General features: G+C 54.6%; 4 protein-coding genes across 4 annotated transcripts; 3 read left to right on the top strand and 1 right to left on the bottom strand.

Annotated features, from left to right (window-relative positions):
- Nucleotides 1-6,802: 6,802 nt before the first annotated feature.
- On the top strand, nt 6,803-12,937 carry ISF_00042 (hypothetical protein; the record flags this gene model as incomplete). The annotated part of the gene is made up of 3 exons (XM_018843649.1): nt 6,803-7,427; nt 7,581-8,067; nt 9,235-12,937. 3 exons carry the CDS (start codon nt 6,803-6,805, stop codon nt 12,935-12,937), a joined length of 4,815 nt encoding a protein of 1,604 aa, XP_018708099.1.
- A 1,228-nt stretch (nt 12,938-14,165) lies between these two features.
- Nucleotides 14,166-14,982, top strand: ISF_00043 (hypothetical protein; the record flags this gene model as incomplete). The annotated part of the gene is made up of 3 exons (XM_018843650.1): nt 14,166-14,339; nt 14,399-14,466; nt 14,529-14,982. The coding sequence occupies 3 exons, from the start codon at nt 14,166-14,168 to the stop codon at nt 14,980-14,982; spliced, it is 696 nt and encodes a 231-aa protein (XP_018708100.1).
- A 2,257-nt stretch (nt 14,983-17,239) lies between these two features.
- ISF_00044 (peptidase S1 and S6, chymotrypsin/Hap) lies at nt 17,240-18,673 on the top strand (the record flags this gene model as incomplete). Its single annotated transcript, XM_018843651.1, has 1 exon — nt 17,240-18,673. The coding sequence occupies one exon, from the start codon at nt 17,240-17,242 to the stop codon at nt 18,671-18,673; it is 1,434 nt and encodes a 477-aa protein (XP_018708101.1).
- A 1,171-nt stretch (nt 18,674-19,844) lies between these two features.
- Nucleotides 19,845-20,102, bottom strand: ISF_00045 (hypothetical protein; the record flags this gene model as incomplete). Its single annotated transcript, XM_018843652.1, has 2 exons — nt 19,845-19,915; nt 19,970-20,102. 2 exons carry the CDS (start codon nt 20,100-20,102, stop codon nt 19,845-19,847), a joined length of 204 nt encoding a protein of 67 aa, XP_018708102.1.
- Nucleotides 20,103-22,162: the final 2,060 nt, after the last annotated feature.

Consider the following 22,162-nt stretch of genomic DNA (forward strand, 5'->3'; position numbering starts at 1 on the left):
CGCGTCTCGGGGGAGGAGAGAAAAAACTGCTCTTTCTGACGTCCAGCTTGCGTTGTTTTACCAGCCTGGGTATTTAGCAAAGATGTTTCGGAGGTGTGCCGTCCATGTGGCGCGCTGTAACGCGGATATGTAACGGCCAAGGTGGGATGCAGCTAGATACTCCCTTGTCGTTGTGTATGGACGCGTTTCACTTTACGCGACCAAAGAACGGGATGCAGTCGCGATATCACGTGCAACTTTTTTTTTAGCACAACTACACGAACAAGTGTTTATAGTCATGGAATACTTTTGGTCTTTTGTTTTGACCCTTACCGGAGCAGTTCTCCAAGTGTTTCTCCCTCTTTAAGTTTCCTTTCATAGTACTGTTGTGGCGCGAAGACATTCGCTGGTGAAACTAGTATACGCAGAGACAGAAAGGAAGATAACCCGAGAAGCAAGAGAAGAAATTATCGCTACATAAATACAACCAACAAGTGCACCTGCACTATACAGATGGCCACATACAAATTCAAAGCCGTGCTACTACCCATACTGATTGCGTTAGGGACATGTTGCTATTTGCTCGATTGCCGTTTCACTACAGGGTAAGTGCACCTGGTCTACCTTTCATGAGCTGCTGTTTGAAGCTACGCCATTTACTGTGTACTTGGTGTGGTCAAGACTTTCTTCTCCACGGCAAAAGAAGAGAGCCGGGACACGAAGACCAAGATACGAAGAAACCTCATCGGGGTAATATGAGGAGTCGCGGTTTGTTACCTCTTGATGGCATTGGAACCCGTCGTGTTCGTTTGTGGAGAAGCCGTGTCTGAAGCAGGTTGGGCGGTTATTTACTAACTAGTGCATTTCGCCAAGTCACCAGAGGGATGCACAGGAGGTGGGTCTTCCACGACGAGGATAAGGACGCGATGAGTTTGTGCCTGAGAATATGTTGTCTTTTGATGCTGCACGGCGATTTTTGAACGCTGTTTGTCTGTTAAGTGGTTGACGACACGCCCTGGTTGGTCGCGAGAACGCGCGCTGCCCTGCGGGAGAAAGCTTCGACGCGTTATCACGTGCAGTGCTGGCATGTGGCTAAGGAAGTGTGGCTGCACAGCGCCGGTGGCTTTGTCGAGTTATGCAGCAAGGATTCGCACCAGGCGCATAAAAAAGGTACAAGGAACACGTACATTCCCCCCCGCCTCTGCAGCTCATCACAAAGGAGCCGGGTGAGTGAGGTGAGTGCCTGACAGGCATATCTGGCATTCGGCAGGGCAAGCAGCCACTGACTCCGATTTACAGGCATTGGCTCCAGGCCAGGCCCCACGCCTGCAGTCGACTTGTCTGGGAGGAAACGGGGCCACGTCTCCCTTGTCCTTGGCTGGGGAACATCGTTGATGCAGATGTTTCTGCCATAGAAAAAAGAGAAGAACGCCGCCGCATGGTCATTTAATTTTTCGGTCTTACTCCTGAATCATTTTTTGTCCTGCTTAGAGTCGTATGATGGCTGCATCGCCTTGGGAATTAGGTGCCGACAGACTTCCGGCCCTTCCCCTTCCCCTTCCCCCCTCCCGCCTTCATGATGCGTTGTGGTGCCTGGCTCGAGCTGCCGCTAGGTAATACACGGTACTTCAGATGGAACGCGCCGTGTGACACAATGACAACCCGTGCGACTCGGGGACAGGAGATGCCTTGGAGCGGGATTATTATGCCTTTGTTTCCTAGTGATAAGCCAAGAGGGAGAGGCCCAGCATGAAAAAGGTTGTCGCTCAAGGTGCTCTGTGAGTAGTCGGCGAGGCCGGTCGATATGTGATGTCTCGTTGCAGCTCGTCATTTGCCTTTTATTATTATGCGGCGCATGGAGCAATTGAATCCGCAGAGTGCAAGGGTGCGCGCAATCTTTTGAGGGCAACAACGGAAGGTATCTCGTTACTTGACGATAGGGTTTCCGACGACAAGTCTCCGACTGACGTAAACCTTGTTCACTAGGTGACTGCGCCGTCACTCAAGTTAGGTGGGTTGAGGCAGTGAAGCCTCCTTGGCCAAGACTGGTTGGTGAGAGAGGTTTCAAGGTGGCACACATTGTTAAAAATCCCATCAAATACATACTCCGTACGTGCCTGTAATACCTGGTGTACTAAGGTAAGCGGCATGAGTAAATATCCCTACGTAACAGTAAACATACATTATGTTGGGACAGGCTGGCTGGTGGGTGGTGCGAATTCCAACAAGGTGGCGAGCTGTCGGCCACAGGTGCGCATAGTTGGGGTGACTTGACAGAACATGTCGATGTCCCCGGGAGAAGACGAGAAATGGCACGGTTGATAAGTTTCGGCTGGGGAGAATTATTTGTTTTCCCTCGGAAGCGGTGGGAAAGAAGCCGGGGCGCACTGATGAGCTGGGAAAGCCTCTCCCCTCCAGCAATTCTTCACGACGACCCCTGCAAACCCATTAAACTTATGGGACGGGGCCTCTGTTTTTTTTTCCCAACGTTAGCGGTTCCGCAGGCGGAAATCTGGCTCCCCCTCTTGGGCTCTTGCGAACTCGCGGAACATTCATGCAGAACATTGTAAATCATGTATGGAAGAGCGAGGAAGCAAGCACCACATGCTGGCGGCCGGGGGAACGGCAAAAAGTGCACTTTTCGCACCTTTGTCTCAGCAGCCTGGCCCGTCTGATACCGCCCTATCTTGGGCATGACGGGCGGGCGGGCAGGCCGACCGACCGTTGAGCGCGTCTAATAAACCCTGGGGACAAGAAAAAAAAGCGCGTGCGGCTTATCATGCAAGTCGCCAAAATAATCGCATACGAGTTGAGATTAATTTGTGAATCGTAAACCAAAAAAGAACATCGCGACCAAGGCTGTCCAGCACGCTGCGAATGAGCGCTTGGTTGCTATGAGGTTGGCTCAAGAATGCGACAACGGGGCACGATTACCGACCGAATCGTAGCCCTTTTGCGGGCCGGAGGGGGGCGGACGAGGGGGGGCGTATCCTATCATGAGACAACTCGCACGCTTGTAGGTAATAAGGTACGACACACGAACTCTCTCTCTCTCTCTTCCGCCACCAAAAGATAACAGCCCCCCCCCCTCCACGCGGTGACTCAGGGTCGCGGGGGAGCCTACTCCATGGAGCGATGGCCAAATCGTGCAAATGGTTACACAGCCTTTATTTTCCTTTCTTTTCTGTCGATGAATGGTTAGGGCCTGATTAATCCCATCTTTCTGGCGGTCAGATAGAGTGCCTTGTAGCCAAGTAACGTGGTTGGTGGTCCTCGGCCTGGCTGGTTAGTTTTAGTCGACACTCTACACACCCCCATTTGGTCATGCCCACCCCCATCATAGGCAGGATTTTTTTTTAATTTTCAGGGCGTTTGGCGCGCTGGTGCCTTCGATAAACAACTGGCTGTTATTAAATTGGCTCACCAGTGTTCCATCCATTTGCTGGGGAAGCCCGTCTGTCAACTACCTCTGTCAGGCACGCCCTACCTCGGCAAGGTCGTCGGCGATGACCTCGCTCACTGCCTTGCAATAATCAACATGTTCAGTACAGTAAAAGCCTCTGTAGCGCTCGTTCGAGTCCCCCTTTTCGCATAAATGGCATTTCCTTCTCGGTGTCCTTCTGCCATGTCGTTTCTGGGTGGGCGGGTCTGTTTCTCGCTGGAGAAAAAAATTCCTCCCATTTTAACGCCTCGGCCTGGCCTGGCGCCAACTTAACCAACGCCTCATCAAGTTCGGGTTTTCACCGGAATCTACTAGATTTTACTGCATAATAAGAAAAAAGGGCGGCCGGATGACCGTTTTGAAAAGTTTATATCCATTATCGGCCCGCCGAGCCCCCAGGTTCGAGTGCCACCGCCCGCCCGCACTTTTGTCGTGATGATGAGCGTGGGCTGCTTGCACCCAACCACACTCTCACCCCTGCTGGACAAGCCCAGTTACTCGGGTTCTGTTTTTAGCCATTCTGGAGCGTTCTTCACTTCACCCGCCGCCGGCCCAACTCGTAAGCGTCATACTTTGGTGCACAATAGGAACGACACACACCCAAGGAGCCATGGGCTCTTCAAGCCTGGCCACGATGGGTTGTTTCGCACAAACCAGCGCGCGCGGGCTTGACGCCTCCCGGAAATTGACATGGTGTAACCTCGCATGCAGCTGTTTGTTTGAGCAGGATGACGAGGCGCAGGGGAAAAACGCAGCAGGGCATTGCATAGGCAGGACGCAAGTGTGTGTGCTGCCAATGGCTGACGGCAGGATGGGCAATGTGCGCCTCGCCGTGTTTATAATTAGAGGGGGGTTCTGCTTGATGATTGCCTGGGGTTGGGGGCCGTGGCGGACGAGATTGTAGGCAGTAAAATATGTCGAATGGAAATCATGACCATGTTGTTGCCGGCTAGGTTGATCCACACTCTCTTGCGAAACAAAGGCACCAAGTACGGATACGCATACTAAAGGTTACCTATGCAAAGAGCTAGTTTGAGGGTGTCGAATACTGGTGGCAGCGCCAAGATGGGACGGTTGTTGACGCTTCGGCGGCGTGTACATGTGTTTTCTAGACGGAGACTAGGAGCTATCATACACTACGATATAAAAAGTAAGAATAATACCCTGATATAAGGAGACAGGCTGACGCCTATAAGCCGCATACTGAGTAGTCGCCGACTCGGCTGCATCACGTCAAGATGCTCAGTGCGGATACAAGACTACTCAATCTGCTGGGCTGTGTGACAGACGGAGGGGGATGGGCAGAGGGACGGAGGTGGTGAGGTGTGATGAGGGAGAGGGAGGGCAGGCGAGGCAACCAAAAGCTGACAATAATTTTTTTCTTGCGTGTAGAGCCTGGGGAGCATGGCAAACATGTGTAACAGAGACTGTTGGGTGACTAACTACTACGACGCTTGGGAAAGTCGGATGTTGACGGAGACTGAAATTGAGTGTGGATGAAGAAGGGCAGATGTATGAAAGTCAATATTAGCAGCGAGCAAGGATGTTGGGGATGGAATGAATGGGAAGCTAGATGTGGGATGGGCGCTTAAGACGAGGGCGCCGAGGGTACTCATCGATCGACCCAGGTAAAAATCGATTAGATGGCTCAGAATGGCCAGGACAGCGAAAATGAAAAGGTAGAGAAGGAAAGAAACAAAGAGAAAGAGACGGGGAGAAAGACTGCAGCGGCGACATGGCGTTGCAGAGGTTGCTTGGTGGTCGGGTTGTTCCCTTGCGATCCCTCTTTCATTCAACTTGTGTCTGACCAGCGGGACCAGTGGGTCCTCATGAGCAGCTCTTGGGCTCAAGGGTGCATCAAGTCGATATAAAGTTTCTAGTATCTAGGATCTACAGGACATACGTGACAGATGCACAGAGAATAGTGACGACAACGTTAGTGGGGACTTGGACGGTACCTGGGAACATGGCAAGGTTTCCCAATTGGTTTGGTGCGCCACCCCCCCATGACATGGGTCAGAGTTATTTTATAGCGACCATTTACAGGGGGTCATGCGCCTGTATCTGGATGCAGAAGCGGGAGGGTACACCGCGACTGGCGCCGGCTTGTGTGGTGATATCAAGTATCTTTTGTTATTTTCTTTCTGTACTGGTAATACGTCGTCTCGGGGACACGGCTTTTTCTCCAAGCGGTGGCGAGTGCATGCAGCACCTGCTGCTTGTTGATGGACAAGGCAAGGCAGGGCAGGGCAGGCAGGCAGGGCAGGGCCAGACAGAATGTCATCTAGGTAGGTAGTTAGCGCAAGGCACCAAGTCATAGTACTGGTAAGGAATAAGGCGGGCAGTTTGTTGATCGAAGCATGGAAGCCAAGCCCGAGCAAGGCAAGGCGTGGGCTGGGCCAGCTACTTTTGGCGGACCAAGGTATCTTGTTACTGTCCGTTCTGGCCCGTCCTCGGGCAGAGTAGAGTAGAGTAGAGTGTAGACGAGGGCAGCATTGGCAGGACAATTCAGGACAAGAGGCGAAAGAAGGGCCCGCCTTGGCCGCCTCGGGGGACGTTTCTACTCATAGTACATAAGTTACGGGATGTCAGGTACTTGCCACTTAGCTTGGTACAAGCAGGAGCTAACAAGTACCACCTACTAACGTACTAACCTAAACTGTCCGACACACACCACACACCACACGCACCACACCCGCCAGACACCAGAGCCAGACAAGAGTAGAGGTAGAGCCAGAGCCAGAGCCAGAGCCAGAGCCAGAGCAGGGGATCAACTCACATCCACGCCTTCTTCCACTCGTCCACACCTTTTCTTCTCTTCCCTGAACCATCCTCCATCGTCATATTCTTGCCCTGCAACCACAACTTCGCTACCTTTCCCTCAACCGCTTCCTCCCATTACCCCATCGCTCTCTCATTCTCACCCTCTATTCCTCAAATCGCCAAAATCACTATTCATACATCGCGTCTTGCTCGCCCTTGACGCTCTCCTCGTGCTTGGTACCTGGGGCATGCCATTCACACGACATCTGCCTCATCTCCTCGCGCCTCGACGCTGAATGACTGGTGCCACCATGGCCCAGCAAAGTGTGAGTTTCCTCCCCGTCAACAAGACCATTTTTTTGTCATTTTCGCCCGCCATCTATTCCACATCTTTGTTTCCACCCTTGACCTTCCCCAATCGCCCTCTTATACCACGTCTCACTCAAAACCCGTCAACCTCATTCACATCGCACGCCTGCCTCACTTGTGTCCCAGCCCCTGCCATCGGCCGTCGCCTGCACATCGCACCCTCTCTCCTTTGGCCGCTGACAGATTTTCTCGCCTTCTTGACAGGATTCGCGGCTCTCGGACCCAGATTCCAAGACGACGGCAGACGCCATGGCAACTTTGTCTGGCGCCGCCGCCGACAAGGAAGCTGGCGCTGATGGCGCGGCACCATATGGGACACGCTCCCGCAACAGAAATGGCAACGCGCGGCCTAATTATGCCGAAGACAAGGACATTGAAATGGACAATTATGACTACTATGACAAGAACCAGGGTGAAGCGCCCAAGAAATCGTCGCGCCTCGCGACGACAGCTACCTCTACTGGCACCAGCACTCCCACCACCACCAACGGTAGTGGTGACATGTCAGGGCGCGTCACGGCTGGGGGTCGCAAGCCTCTGACAGGCAGCGCACCAGGCAGCGACGACTCCAAGACGACGGCATCGCAAGCCAATGGAGCTGCCGGAAGCAATGGACACGCACCGAACGGCGCATCAGGGCCATCGTCGTCGTCGGCGGCTTCGCGCAAGCGCAAGGCCGTCAACGGCTCAGCTGCTCAGCTGGCAGCGACGAATGGCGGTCACCCGGCAAAGCGTGTAGCCAGCTCCAACACGTCACAAAGCACGCCGGCGGCAGTTTTGCCCGACACCAACATGCTCAGTTTTGAGAATTGCAAGGCGCGCCCTCAGAATGGGCGTCTGGTGGCTGACGACGGAACGGTGCTGGAAGCAAATGGTAAGTCTTCTCTGTGGCTCCACCCCTGCGCAATTTCACAACACGGCCCAGCCTAAGTTGTCATGTTGTCATGAGGAGGGGACCAGAGGCCCAGAGCAGCGGCGGTAAAATATCAAAAGACCAAAAGACAAAAATGCTAACAAATTGTACCAGATCATGTGTACTTGGTTTGCGAGCCGCCTGGCGAGCCGTATTACCTGGGCCGCATCATGGAATTCCTGCACTCCAAAAACGACCCGTCGCGGCCGGTGGACGCGGTGCGCATCAACTGGTTCTACCGGCCCAAGGACATTGGGCGCAAGGTGACAGACACGCGGTTGCTGATTGCTACCATGCATTCCGACATCAGCCCGCTGGCTGCGCTACGTGGAAAGTGTCAGATACGCCACCGGGCGGAAATCGAGGGCGACTTTGACGAGTACCGCAAGTCGCCCGACTGCTTTTGGTATGAGAAGCTGTATGACCGGTACATCCAAAAGCACTACGACCTGATCCCGACCAAGTTCATCGTCAACGTCCCGGAAAAGGTGAAGAAGGTGCTGGATGAGCGGTGGAAATTTGTCTTGGTTGAGCAGGGGCGAGGCAAGGAGCTGACTAGCGCGAGCAAGTCGTGCAAGCGATGCAGCGGGTATTGCGCAAGGTATGTTTTTTTTTTTTTTTTTTTTCTTGTCCGCGTATGCATTTTTATCTTGTTGTTGTTGTTGATTTCTCCCGTTTCTTGCTGGCATTTTCCCTGCGTTTTCCTCTGTTTCTGCCCTGGCCTGCCTACCGAGTATGCCTGCCTGCCTTGCTTGACTGGGGGCGAACAAGATGGGACGTGGTGTGTGGGTGCTGCGGCGGATGCAGACCTGCAGGCTTGAGCTGGAGGTGGGTGTGTGGGTGTGTGGCGTGGCGTGGCAGCGGGTGGGTTTGGTTTGGTGTGGCCCAGCCCAGGCAAAGTGAAAATGTGGCCCAGCAAGCAGGCAGACAGACTGCAAAAGTGGTGAGATGCAGTGTGCCATTCCCGGCAAGGCCAGGTGAGGCGGCGACGACATGATGGGGGTAGAGGCAGTTGGGCGTCTTCCCGGTCACAAAGAACCAACCGACAGCGTGCGCGCCTTCAACCACCATTCATCAATGTTGCCACAGACATGCGCCACATCATCAATAACCCCCAACCTGCCTAACACCACACACGCACGCACGCACGCACACCGCACGCACGGCAAACACCACCACAACCATCAGCCAGCCGCATCTCACCAACACCGGAGGCTCCGACAAGGCTCTCTTGGTCCTCGGCCTCGTCCTCGGCCTCGTCCCTGTCCTCCTCTGCTTCTTCTTTGTCGTCCTTCCACACGGCCCTATTTTTTCCCTCTTACTGGCCTCCATCCATTTCCCCTTCCCCTGCGCGTCTCCACTCTCCGCCCCCTGGGCCAATCCGGCCTGTCCCAAACAAAACCCAGCCGCAGCCCGGCTCACCCCCCCAAGTGGCCTGGCCTCTCATTCGTCATCCCCTTTCAGTCCTCCATCCACCCATCGCAGAATCCACTCCATGCTGCCGACCCCACCTGGCCACATACCAAGAACGGCACACCTTGTCCACGCTATCGGAATTCCTGCACGCACTACCAGATGCTTGCTTACACGACATCCCATCATCACCAACACACTTTGCCCCCCCATTGCCAGCAATACAATCCATGCCAAAACCGCCGCCCAACATCGCAGCATGCACCAGCTCTCCCATTGATTTCTTCTGATTTATTTCGATTCCTATTTGTTTCCATCCTGCCTCGGATAACGCCCACTAACACTCTCCCCCCAGCAACGACTCCGTCGACTGCGCCGTTTGCCGCTTCACTTACCACATGAACTGCGTCCGACCCCCTCTCCTCAAGAAACCATCTAGAGGCTTTGCCTGGTCCTGTGCTGCCTGCAGTCGTGCCCAGGAACGCAAACTCGAAAACCGTCACACCGTTCCCGATGGCGAAGACGACGAAGACTTTCTCGACGACGACGAAGAAGATGCCCAGGACCCCAACACAAATCGAACCACCCCGGTCGATGACGACAAGGTCCACCATCAAGGCACTGCCGAGCAAATATACCACGCCAGTCTTTGGCCTTATCGCTATCTCGGCATTCATTGCAAGCCCGAAGATGCCTTGGACTATGACGACCGCATATATCCTCGCGCCGCCACTCGCATTGGCCCCAGAAATCAGGCCATTGTCCTCCCATGGCCAGGTCGTCCCGTGGAATATGTCAAGCCTCTCGAAATCAAGCGCGGAAAGGGTGGCACTAAGCTCAAGGACATCCAAGAGGAAAAGGCCCAGCGTGGGAAGCGACCAAAATGGGTTCAAGACGAGCCACCCGGCTATACCGTTCGAGGCGAGGACTATCCTGCCGATGACCCCAATTGCACGGCCACTCCCCTCTGGATTCCTCCCGCCAACCAGGACCAGGTATCCAGCGAAGACGTTATTGCTTACATGGACAAGGCTAGGGAGACGGCCAAAACTCACGGCCTGCCCAAGCAATGCACCAACCTGCAGGACGTCGCCATCAACGACCTCTATCGCCAAGATTATAACCCTGACAAGGCTCTTGCCATGCTCGCCAAGACACCCGTGCCCAACTTCAAGGAACCGCGCCTGTCCCCCGCCGAAGAAAAGCGATGGGAGGAAGCTATTTCCAAGTATGGCTCTGAATTGTTCCTCGTCAAGAAGCACGTCAAGACTATGACCTATGGACAGGTCGTGCGCTATTACTACAGCTGGAAGAAGTCGGAACGCGGCAAACAGATTTGGGGCAACTACAGCGGCCGCAAGGGCAAAAAGCATGCCAAAAGGGCCGAAGTTGCTGCCCACAAAATCGTCGATGACGTTGCCGACGATGATGACGATTCTGCTTTTGATACCGCCAAGGCTGCTGAAAAGAAGCGTACCTTTTCCTGCCTATTTTGTCGGACCACAACCTCACGTCAATGGCGCAGAGCTCCCAATTCCATGCAGGGTTTAATGGGGGATAATGCAGTCGGCAAACCACTGGCCAAAGATAAAAGCAGCCAGCCTCTTGTCGCCCTCTGTCGAAGATGTGCCGAGCTGTGGCGCCGCTATGGTGTTGCATGGGAGGATATTGACGAGGTGGCTAAGAAGGTCGCTCAAAACGGCAAGACCTATAAGCGCAAGGGGGATGAAGAGCTTCTCAAGGAGCTTCAAGCTGCCCGAGAGCATGGTCTCATGACGCCTGATCGCGACTCAACGCCTCTCAGCGGCACCACTAGCGCCAACGGCATCGAGCCGCCGAGGAAGCGTCTCAAGGTCCCCATCGACCGAGACTTTGAACCGGCCAACTCGGATGGTGGCAGTGTTTCCGGTGCCAGCCTTACCAAGAAGAAGGAGAAGGAGAAGGAGAAGGACAGGACCAGGGAAGCTACGCCCGTGCCCGAAATGCCCCAAGCTCGAACTCTGCCCTGTGCCATCTGTAACGAGATGGAGCCTCTCGGCGACCAGCATGTCGCTTGTCGCGAATGCCGTCTCACTGTTCACCGCAGCTGCTATGGCATCATGGACAATCGGACTCAGGGCAAATGGCTTTGCGACATGTGCACCAACGACAAGAACCCGCAGGTCTCGATTCACTACAAATGTGTCCTGTGCCCGGTTGAGCATACTGAGCAGGAGTTTGTGGAGCAACCCAAGCTTACGCACCACAAGAAGAAGATGTCGGAGAAGGATCGTGAGCGCGAGAGGCTCCAAGTCCAACAAGCTCGTAAGGCTGCTGAGCATTACCGAAAGCGTCAAGAAGAGCTGAGTCGACCCGTCAACCCTCGAGAGCCATTGAAACGGACGGCGGACAACAACTGGGTCCATGTCACCTGCGCTGTCTGGACCCCTGAGGTCAAGTTTGCCAATTCCAAGGCGATGGAGCTTTCGGAAGGCATAACGTCCATCCCGAAGCCTCGCTACGCTGAGATTTGCCACGCTTGCAACCAAGGAGGCACTGGAGCATGCATTCCTTGTCACCACTGCCGCACAACGTTCCACGTGGAATGTGCTCGACAGGCTGGCCACCTGCTCGCTTTTGATATCACGCCAATCAAGAGCACCCGACGCGACCAGTTCAACATTGTGACGATCAATGGCGAGAGCGGTACCATGTCGGCCATGTTGTGGTGCAAGGATCATATCCCCACCAAGACGATTGCCCACAGAATGCACGAAGTTGTCAACGACGAAGGCCTCACTGCGCTGCAGCTTTTCGCGCAAAACTTCAAGCAGGCCGACTTGACGCTCACGGGCACTGCACGCAGGGCGAATCTCTTGACCATGGCGGCCAAGGCAGGTGGCGCCGCATTCCCTGCGACTCGCAGAGTCTCGTCGACGACGACAGCCAATGGCGCGGCCGTTGTTGGCGTCGCTGGTGCGGCCAGCGGAGAGCATGTAAACCCGGCTACCAATGCTGCTGAGCCGGGCGAAAAGGTCTGCATCAGCTGTGGTTGTGATGTGACGCCGCGATGGTGGCCTATTGATACGAGCCAGGAAAGACAGCTCACCAACGGTCATTATGGAGCGATTGGATCTGAGGCGCAAAAGTTTGTGGAGCAGAGGAAGTTCCAGTGTCACAAATGCAAGAAGCTCGCGAAAACACCGCGACCGCATCACGCGCCACCGCCGCTGTCAACACCTGAGCCACGGCCACCTTACCCGACGCTGGCCCCTCCGTTGATGCCACCGCTGCGTAGTCCGCCGGCGCCGGCGCCGCTGGTTCCCGAGTACCGTGATGCTCGCTCTGTGAGCCAATGGCCGCGACCTGTGTCCAGCCATCATCACCACGGGCACCATGGCCCTCCGCCGGCTCTGCCACATCCGGTCCATGCACCGCCGCCCCTGTCCCTCTCACAGTCGCATGTCAGCCATGGTCGGCCGTCGCATCATTCGTCGCATGCATTTCCTGCGCCGCCGCCTCCGCCTCCGTCGCGGAGCAGCCACTTCGACTGGCATCACGGCTCATCTCTAAGGCACTCGTCACCGCCGCGTCATGTAAATGGAAGCTCACCGCTCATGCATAGCGCACCACCACCACCGCCGCCCATCTCGTCGCTGCGACCGCCGCCATTGTCCGGACCGCCTCCGCCAGTCGGCCTGGGAAGCCGAAACTCGCCTGCACCGATGTACGCGAGCGGGCTACCGCCTTCACCGCGTAGCCTACGGGGACCGCCACCTCCGCCGCCGGGGCCGGCATATGTACCGCAGTTTCAAGGACACGGAGGCCACCCGTCGCACACACCTTCGCACAGCCTGAATGGAGGCCCGCCGCCGCCGCCGCTGCCACCGCCACGAGACTCGTTTGCTCACGGGCTTCATCCGCAGCGATCACAGTACCACTCGTCGGTACACGTGAGCCCTTCGGGCCCTCCGAATGGGATGCCGCCGCACGCGTCACGGGATGCCATGCCACCACGGCCCGAGGTGCGACCAAGCGGTGCCAGCGCAAACCCATCACTCCGAAACTTGTTGTCTTAGTAATGCGACGTGCGGGACTGAGACTAGTTTTCTTTTTTTGCGTAGCGAAGGTTTTGAGCTGCTTGTATAACACTCTATTTTGGAAAAGAAGGCAACGAACATGCCGCCAAGCATGGCATGGTAGTCATTTGAGTGACTGCATTGCATAATGTTTCTGTATTGGGATGGTGGACGATATTTTCTCTCGGGGTGATTGATACTTGGCCATGGAGTTGAGGTGTGCACATTGATTTCTCGTCGTCTTTGTTTTTGTTTGCTTGTCCTGGCGCACGGTGGAATGATTGGATGGGTGAGATTTGACCGATGGACAGAAGATGAGTACCAAGCGAGGCTGCTCTGGGGAGCACGAGCGACTAGATTTATAGAATTGGCGTTTATTTTGAAAGATGAGTAGCGGTGGAATATGAATAAGAGTTATCACTTGATACATCCTCGAGACATGTTGGTGCATTTATGGCGACCACTTTGGGCATTCAGCATGAGTCTGTCTGTCTATGCGGCGGCAAGTACTTGCCTGCCTACGTGCCTATGCCATCTGGCCGGCTTGTGCTTGCTCTTGCTCTTGCCACCGGCCTTGTTCAATTGCTTCTGTTCTCTCGTCTTGCTAACGTTTTGACCGCCTCCTTGTTCCTTTTCCCCATATACACTCGTTTTTATCAGACAAAAAACAAACATTTTCTTCTATCACCCCATCTACACTCTTTCTTATCAGACATTACATTAACCCCCCTCTGGCGCCCGTGGCTGTTGGTCCGCGTTGTAGTGGTGGTAAAGCGAAGTGGATGGAATAACAGAAGGTTAGACAATATCGGGTCAACGCACACAACTTTTCGTACTGAATCAAGCCAGAATTTTCGTGGTGCTGATTTTAGTGTACATGTACATGTGTATATCAGCGGTCATTGCTGCCCACTGGCTTGAGACTTACTCATGAGCAGAAGCAGACATCAACAAAGAGGCTGGCTGGATCAGGCACTTTTACCTTGTACATTTGTCCACAATAATCTTCACCCTCGCTACAGCCGCGCATATATCTATTAGGCATTTTCTTTCGAAGACGTCTCAAAGTAGGGGCCGCTCTTGCCAACTTGTCGCATCCACAGTGTCCAAGCTAACCAACAGCCACGACCAACAGCATCTCACGACAACCCGCTGTTCTTCGTTCCCGAGCGACCGCCGCAAACCAGCCCCCCCCACCCATCCTTGGGGTTTGCAAAACACGCAAGACATGTGTCACCCCATCCTCGCTTCGTTGATCGACAGCCCAATCACCTCGTTTCTCCTCGCCACCGTCACCAACCCGCAGCTGCTCTACCACGGCCTCGACGCCGTCCCGCAGCGCCGCCAGCATCCTCTCCTCCACGGACCCTTTCGCATCTCCATCCCGGTCCCGAGCTGGCAGGTGGAAAGGACGCGCGCTCGAGGTGCTGTGTACAAAGAAGGCTGACATGTTACTAAAAGGTTCCGCTGGGCAGAATTGCAGCTCTCTGCGTTCTTGAACGGCCGAACCCCCCGTATCTCTTCGATGTGTCCGTGGAATTCGCTCTGCAGCCCGGGCACTGTCGGCAAAAGAGCTGTGCGCCGGGTATAGGGAGATATTCGACCGCAAGAGTGGGAACGGCTGCGTTGCACGGGACCGGGCGACGACGATGATCTTCGAATTGATGTGCGTCATCTTCATGACTCCCAGCACCAGGCTCCTCACCAAGGCCGTGGCTTTCGTTATGAATGATCAGAGCATCACCGACGCAATCGTTGGCGAGCTCACGCGAGATTTACTTGAAACACGGGAAGGAGTGCTGGCTTTTGCTCATGCGTCGGTGGAAGAGTACTTGCAGAACACATATCCGTCCGAGTATGCCAAGGAGGACTGCATCGCCCTGGTCGCTCGGATCTACCTCCAGTACATGTCTCTCCACCCCGAGGCTACTTTCAAGCAAGACCTGGAGCATGATGAGCTTCTTTCGGACTGCTTCCACTACTGCGGGGAGCACTGCGCTCGCTTGGAGAAGGAGGACCTGAGAACGACTCGGCGTGTCTGCTGACTTGAGAGATTGGCCCCTGGAGGGATCGGGACCTACGAGATTCAGCCTCTGGCTTTCTCTACTGTCGAAAGATGAGCCGAGCTACAAGGGCTTGATTCCTAGGAGCTCTGAGAGTCAGAGCCCGATTTTCGCCATCTGCGAGTGGAACCTTGATGAGGTGCGGACGGCGTGTTTCTCTGCGGATCGAGCGTCGGACTTGTATCTGGATTCGGCGAATGTGCACGGCGCGAGAGCCCTCTAATAGTTGCTACTCTGCACCGAAGTAAAGCTGTCATCGACGTGCTTCTTCATGCCAAGGGAATCAACATCAAGATCAACGCATAAGATGATCTCGGTCAGACGGCACTGATGTGGGCTGTCGAGATGGGGCTCGAGGCTACTGTTGAGACGATGCTGCAGGAAGCGGGGGTGGACGTCAATTTACAGGATAAGCATGGTCAAACGCCACTGCATCGGGCTGTCCGACATAGAGCCATTACCAGGCTGCTGCTAGTAAAGAAGGCTGACGTCAATCTACAAGACCCCGATGGCCAGACGCCACTCTCTCGAGCTGCTTGTCACGGGTGTAAATATACTGCCGAGTTGCTGCTAGACAGTGAGGCTGATATCAATCATCGAGACAAGCGTGGTCGAACGCCATTGTGTTTGGCTGTTGAAAATGGACATTCGCGTCTTGCTCTGTTTCTACTGGAAAGGAGGGCCGATGCCCACATCGCAGATAATGATAAGAAAAAGCTGCTCGTTCTTGCCTGAAGCAAGCAAAGCCAGAACAAGGACGAATCTCTGTGGGGGGAGGTTGTCAAGAAGCTAGAAGCCGAGGAGAAGCTGATGCCTGTAGGAGGGGTACTAAAGTGTATGTAGCTGAATGGCCGGTTCACCGCACATGAAGGCTGAGCAGAGTCACAACTGTGACAGCCAAAACCAAGGTAGAGCGATACCCGCCGCCGACCCCATCCGTTGTCGAAGTCGAAATCGGCCCCAAGACCCGAGACGTCGACAAAGGGTTCGGATAGAGGGTGCTGATGATGCATGTCTTTGTTTGCGCGAGATACTTGCAAGCCTGCTCTTCTCCTCCGTCAAGTATAACGTCACGTCAATGGTTGAGCGCGTCTTCATGAGACGGCCAGCTGCGTGAGCCGAGGCAGATGACATGCCGAAGAGAGCTGTTTGAGCCACAGACCATTCATCGACATCATCACCGTGCATAATGTCATCGCTGGCGAGCCATTGCGGAAGAAAGTGGCGTCGCTCAAGGCAAGCTGTAGCAAGACATGCTAAGACAATAGCGACAAATAAGGCGCGGCATTATTCTTCAGCGGCAAGTATGTACGCCTTGTCTCGGCTAGCAGTACCCGCAGAGCGATAGACTGGGGAGGCAGAAAAAAAAAACGGCCGTGAAATGCGGATCAGAGCACCCTTGGTGATAATAAGGGAGAACTCTCGTGATAGGCCCGTACGCCCGGTGGGGAGAGCTTGCTCAACCACGGTCTGGCCGAAGTCGCGACAGTGTTGTTATTTCTCAATTACTGCACCTTGGCCGAGTCGCTTATAAAGCACCAGTGCAGCGCGTACCTTATCCTCGCAATATGTAGTCCTTTCCCCTGAGTTACTGCCAGCTGCACAATGTCTTACGTTGCTTGCATACGCTCGCGACTCCCCGGTCCGTAGCTAGTGCTGAAGAACGCTGCTGCGGCAAAAGCGCTGTGTCGTTTTTCAACTAAAACATTGTGCGCGATATTATCCCGCGAAGTTCCCACGAGCTTGGGCAACTTGGCATGCGCCGGAAATGGTTCATGTCTGTGGGGATGAGACGGGGATTGATATGCCGAGCTCACCTTCATCTGCAGCCCCCCCCGGGCGCACCGCCACCGGCACCGTGGGCCACCATGTGCACGACATGGGCCGCTGCCATCGAAATCGAGTGATTCAGGGAGGTCGATATTGGGCCAATATAACTCCACCGCGGTGGGAACACAGACATACACAGGGCGGGCTGAACGGTCGCTCCGGGACCAGACCGACGCATGTCTCTGAAAGCCAATCTTGCTGGGGTTGACGGGTGTTGCGCTGGAAGATATAGGTCTCCTCCGAAGACGAGAAAACATCTTTAAGAATGCCGCGTCTCCGCGCATACATGGCGTCTTGCCCACGCAAACTCTCGTCTTCACAGAGTTGAAAGCCTCAGGCCTCTTGTAAACAGGGATCTGCTGTCCATTATATCCCCGAGAGAATAATCTTCCTTGCTGTTGACGCAAAAATGAAACCCGTCTGGGGTCTCTCGCTTGCCGCGGCTGTCGCCCGGCTGTCGTCGGCCACGCCCATCGTCATCGACCAGGCGACGTTCCGGGCCAACGGCGGCGACCTCAACGATGTGGCCGGCAGCATCCGGACCAAGAACGAGGTGCTGCGCTCGTACAGCTACAACGCGCCGTGGCTCGTCGTCGGCCAAATCGGCGGCTGCACCGCCACCTGGCTCGGTGGCGATGCGGCCGGCTGGACCTACATTCTCACCGCGGCGCACTGCGTCGACTACAAGGGCGAGGAGACGCCCATCAACACGCGCTTCACCGCGTGGGACGGGCGCGTCATCGCCAGCGGCGCGGGCACCGCGCACGTCCCGCCGCAGCGCGTCCACATCCCGCCGGGTATGGGCGGCGCCTCGACCGACATCGCCATCCTGAAGCTGCCCACGCGCGCGCAGATCGTCGGCAAGTCCGGCCTGCCCCTAGAGCCCCCCCTGCTTTACGACGGGTCGGAGGAGCGCGGCCGCGACGTCATCCTGGTCGGCTACGGGACGTGGGGCGTCGGGACGGACGTCAGCGGCTCGTACTTCCCGTCGTCGGGCGAGCGCAGGCTGTACGCACGCGCGAGAATCGACAGCATCTTCGAACTCGACTTCGGCATCGGCGCGACGTTCCAGCCGAGCGGTCCGTCCAAGTCGTGGGCGCGGGTGGCCCCGGGCGATAGCGGCTCGGCGTGGTGGCAGGTCAGCAACAACCGGCTCGTCATCATCGCGACGACCAACGGCGGGCACAGCACGCTGTCAACCGGCGCGCGCGTGTCCAAGTACATCCTCTGGATCCGGTCCGTCTACGCGAACGCGCGGCTGTCGTCGGCGGCCCCCGCGCTGGGCTGCATCGTCAAGGTCGAGACGGGCGACCGGTACTGCCTGCCTGCCGGCGAGCGGTCCCCCTACTCGCTGCCCAAGGAGTTCTGGAACCAGCAGGTGTACGTAGACGCGGCGCCGGGCACCGCGGTGACGCTGTGCGACTGGGACAACCTGTCGTACAACCGGCTGGCGACGTTTGACGGCACCGTCGAGAATGACCGGCTGAAGGCGGTCAAGGCGGCCAACGGAGAGACGCTCGACTTCTCGCACCCCAAGTCGATGCGCGTGGTGGAGAGCAAGACGGCGCTGGGGTGCATCTTCGGGCTCACGAGCGGCGACAAGTACTGCCTGCCTGCCGGGCAGCGATCCGGGTACGAGCTGCCGGCATGGATCAGCGGGCTGGACGCGCAGGCGCAGCCGGCGCCGGGTGCGAGGGTGCAGCTGTGTGACTGGGCAAATCTGTCGTACAACCGGCTGGCGACGTTTGACCAGTTTACGCAGAATTGGGAGCTGAGGAACGTGACGGCGGCGAATGGGCAGGTGCTCGACTTTTCGCGGCCCAGATCGATGAGGGTGTTGTGAGTGTGAGGTTGTGACGGGCAGGTGCTCAGCTTTTCGCGGCCCAGATCGATGAGGGTATTGTGAGTGTGAGGCTGTGAGGTTGCAAAGTTGCAAGGGCATGCATGTTTGTTGAGTGGGGAGCTGGTGCCCGCCAAAAGTTGCCTGAGGCCGTCCAACCGTTGGTTGCATGTCTGTCAATCCGCACTTTCAACAAGTGCGGTGAAAGGTGGTGGCAGGTTGCAGCGAAGAATAGGGTAATCGAGATGCATTTACTCCAGCTGAATACCACGAGAAAAAGACTCGCACTGGATTTCTACATATACACCACTAGATGAAGTGATGGGGGGGGTTCTCGTTGACGAGGATGTTTAGTCATGACAACAGCGCGTTTGCAAAATATATACTGGAGGTGTGGCAGACCTGCCGAGTCATCCTTCTGCACGCCCATCCCACCACCCATCTAGCCTGAGCTGCACCATAGGTCCAAGCGCTGTAGAACCATCAACATGTACGCTGGATCCGGCTGCATCCTCCAACACTCTATCGATGTAAGCTCCCGCAGCGGAGAGATGAAGAATGTTGCGCGATGCACTGCAAGGAGTCGAGGCGAGGGTGGCTCAATGGTGCGTTCCTTTGTCACGAAAAGTGTGCGAGTACCGGGTAGTAAATTATTGAGAACAGCGCGTGGGAGAAAGGTGTCGATCCTATACGTGTTGGGTGAGCCTTCGACGGGCTCAAAAAATATCTGGAAATCGCTTAGAAATAGATGTAGGTTATTTGTGAGCGTCAGCGCATTGCGTGGCCTGTCGATCTCCGGCCCTTCTATAAGATGAGCAACATCAGCGTCGATCATGTTCAGGATCTTTAACGCTGCAGCACGGGATTCATCCTATTACGCGATTTAGCGCAAGGTTTTCAGACGGACGTAAATGAGAATAACACACGCACCAGCACTAGATCCCCATTTGGCTTCATCAAGGAGTGCGGTAAAATATGTGCAACTTCTAGCGAATCAAACTCGCCGACAAGAAGGTTGTCGTCGTCGTCTCGCGCGTCGTCTGGCTTCGCTTGCATGCGTTTCACGGCCTGAGCTTGATCGAATCTCCGTGAAATCACGCATCGATGCCGATCACGCAAGAGACAATCGCCTCGAAGCGTTTTCAATCGAGCTGACGTGCCGACGAATGGCTGCTCACTGGACCGGCCTTGTTGGATCGCTGAGAGGTATGCGGGGGATGGCTGAGGCGTTCGCTTCGTTGATGCCTTTACTAGCAGAAATCAGTATCTCTGCACCAATTGCACATTCAAAGGGCTCACGTGGCAAGAAGAAGTTGTCAATCAGAAGATCGGCGAACCCAATCAGCTTCGCTGAAATGCGCTCGTCTGCTTCCTTGTCCGAGAAATCAATATTGGTGTCGTCATCTATTGACAAGCCGACGGCGTCAAACATTGTCCTTTGATTTGCCCTCGGAAGCATAGTGATAGGTCAGACGGAGCAATGTCGGTCGTTTATACTGTCAATTCGGCGTGAGAATCTTCCAATACCGGACTATCAACAAATTCGAACCACATTTCTTGGGAATCAACATTACCAATAAAGATTGAGCACTTGTTGATGGCATTGGATGCTGGACGCCAATCGGGCGGTAACCAGAGCCAGTTCTTGCCGTTCCAGGTAATCCAGCATCGATCACCGCTTAGCCCCCATCCCACCCAAGTGCAGTGCATTGTGATCGCAGGCAGGCGCTCGTCGAGATGATATGGCGCCCTTTTCATTTTTGGAAAGATTCTTGTTTCTTCCGGATCCTTGAACCTGCTGAAATAATATGACATCTTTCCAACATTCGTAAAAATGCTTGGTCCTTCCGGACATATGGTCGCCTGGGTGATATGATAGCCTGAAAACCTCTGAAGACAGGATCTGTCTCGTATATGCCAGATTTCAAGCACCCCACGTCTTATTAAAAGAAGCAGAGATGCGTCGGGTGAGAATTGAATGAAAACATCTGAAAAATTTGGGCGAGCGATCCGAGCGGTAAATATCTCCTGAAGCTCATTCTCAGATCCAATCTGCCAAATGATGGCCTCAAAATCTCCTGCCACGGCTAAAAATAGATTATCAGACGAGATACAAGCTGCCTTTGCTTGCCACTTCAACACATTGGATAAGTTCATCTCCAGCAATTTGTTTCCTTTTTTGACGGAGAGCAGACGAACAGAAGAAGTCTTGATCGCCGTGCTGTGCTCACGCCAGGCGTGGACCACCCATCCCATAATGGCTAAGTTTGGAGAAAGGAAAAGAACACTGAGAGACTGAAGTTTTCCGAAGTCGAAGGCGAATTGTTTCACAATGACTGGTTGTTTCCCAATGACTGGTACAGCAGGAAGGAGTGAGGGGAAAGGCTGTCGTCAGGTCGGCGGCTGAACGACCTTCCGTCTTGCTGTTTTGGGGGTAGCCAATCATATCCGAATCTATCGTAAGCTTATGCAAGACTTGAGGCAGGATTATGAAAGCATACGGCCATTCTTGGACGTATAGTCCTTGTTGTTCACGTGTCTATGTATACATGCGGGCTTGATCATCTATGCGATATCGACGTTCTACGGAGGTCGCTTTCAAAATTCGTGTCTGGCGCCCGAAGCAAGCATTTACTAGGATCCCTAGAGGGTACATTAAAATACTCTGTGTCTATATAGGGACGCGCTGATTCTATATAGGGGAGCGCTGAAGACATCACATACCGATCCGGCTATTACACCTATCCACGAGCAATCTATGATTGCCTTTAAGACATATGTATCTTATGTACCTGCCTTGCAACTATTCTTGTTGAATCCCTGTTTCTAGAAAAGCCGCAGACACGACTTTTGAAAGCGACATTCGTAGATGGCAATGCAAACATGGCCGCGCTGGACGCGCCAGCTGAATCGGAAGGTAAAATGTCTCTAATGACCTAATCGGTTGAACTAAAACATAGTTTTAAGTCAATCTTTACCGGCGCCGGCATGAGGACGCCTTTTGCGGTGGGCTGGATGCTGGAGTGAGTGACCACAACAGTCAGTCAACGACGAGGAGACTTGGGCGAGTTAGGCCGTCACCGGGATACACATTAATACAGACAATGTAATGAATTGTTCTAATATTTTTGATAGCTCTTGTAGATTAAATTTTATGTAAATATTTATGCAGCGTATATTGTCACATACAAGTGGAAATCATCATGGTCCCGCGATGTCTTGCGTAGCACCACTCGCGAGCGAACCAGAAGTATGCGGGGATAAAGATAGACGCGGTGCATCTCTATACCTTGCCATTTAAATGGTAACAATATAGAGTTATGTAAAATAGTCACGGCATACATGTGACATGGTGCCACCTTGTCCTGCATCACAACCATTCCAGAGGTTTCCGTCGCACAGCGCACAAGCAGCTCCGACGGCTCCATGTCACCCTGCATACAAGTATTCCCAATGAATCAGCAGTTTCCCTCTGGTCCGGTGAGTTATCCA

Source organism: Cordyceps fumosorosea (genome assembly GCF_001636725.1).
Source record: "Cordyceps fumosorosea ARSEF 2679 chromosome Unknown scaffold_1, whole genome shotgun sequence".
NCBI classification, from domain to species: Eukaryota; Fungi; Ascomycota; class Sordariomycetes; order Hypocreales; family Cordycipitaceae; genus Cordyceps; species Cordyceps fumosorosea.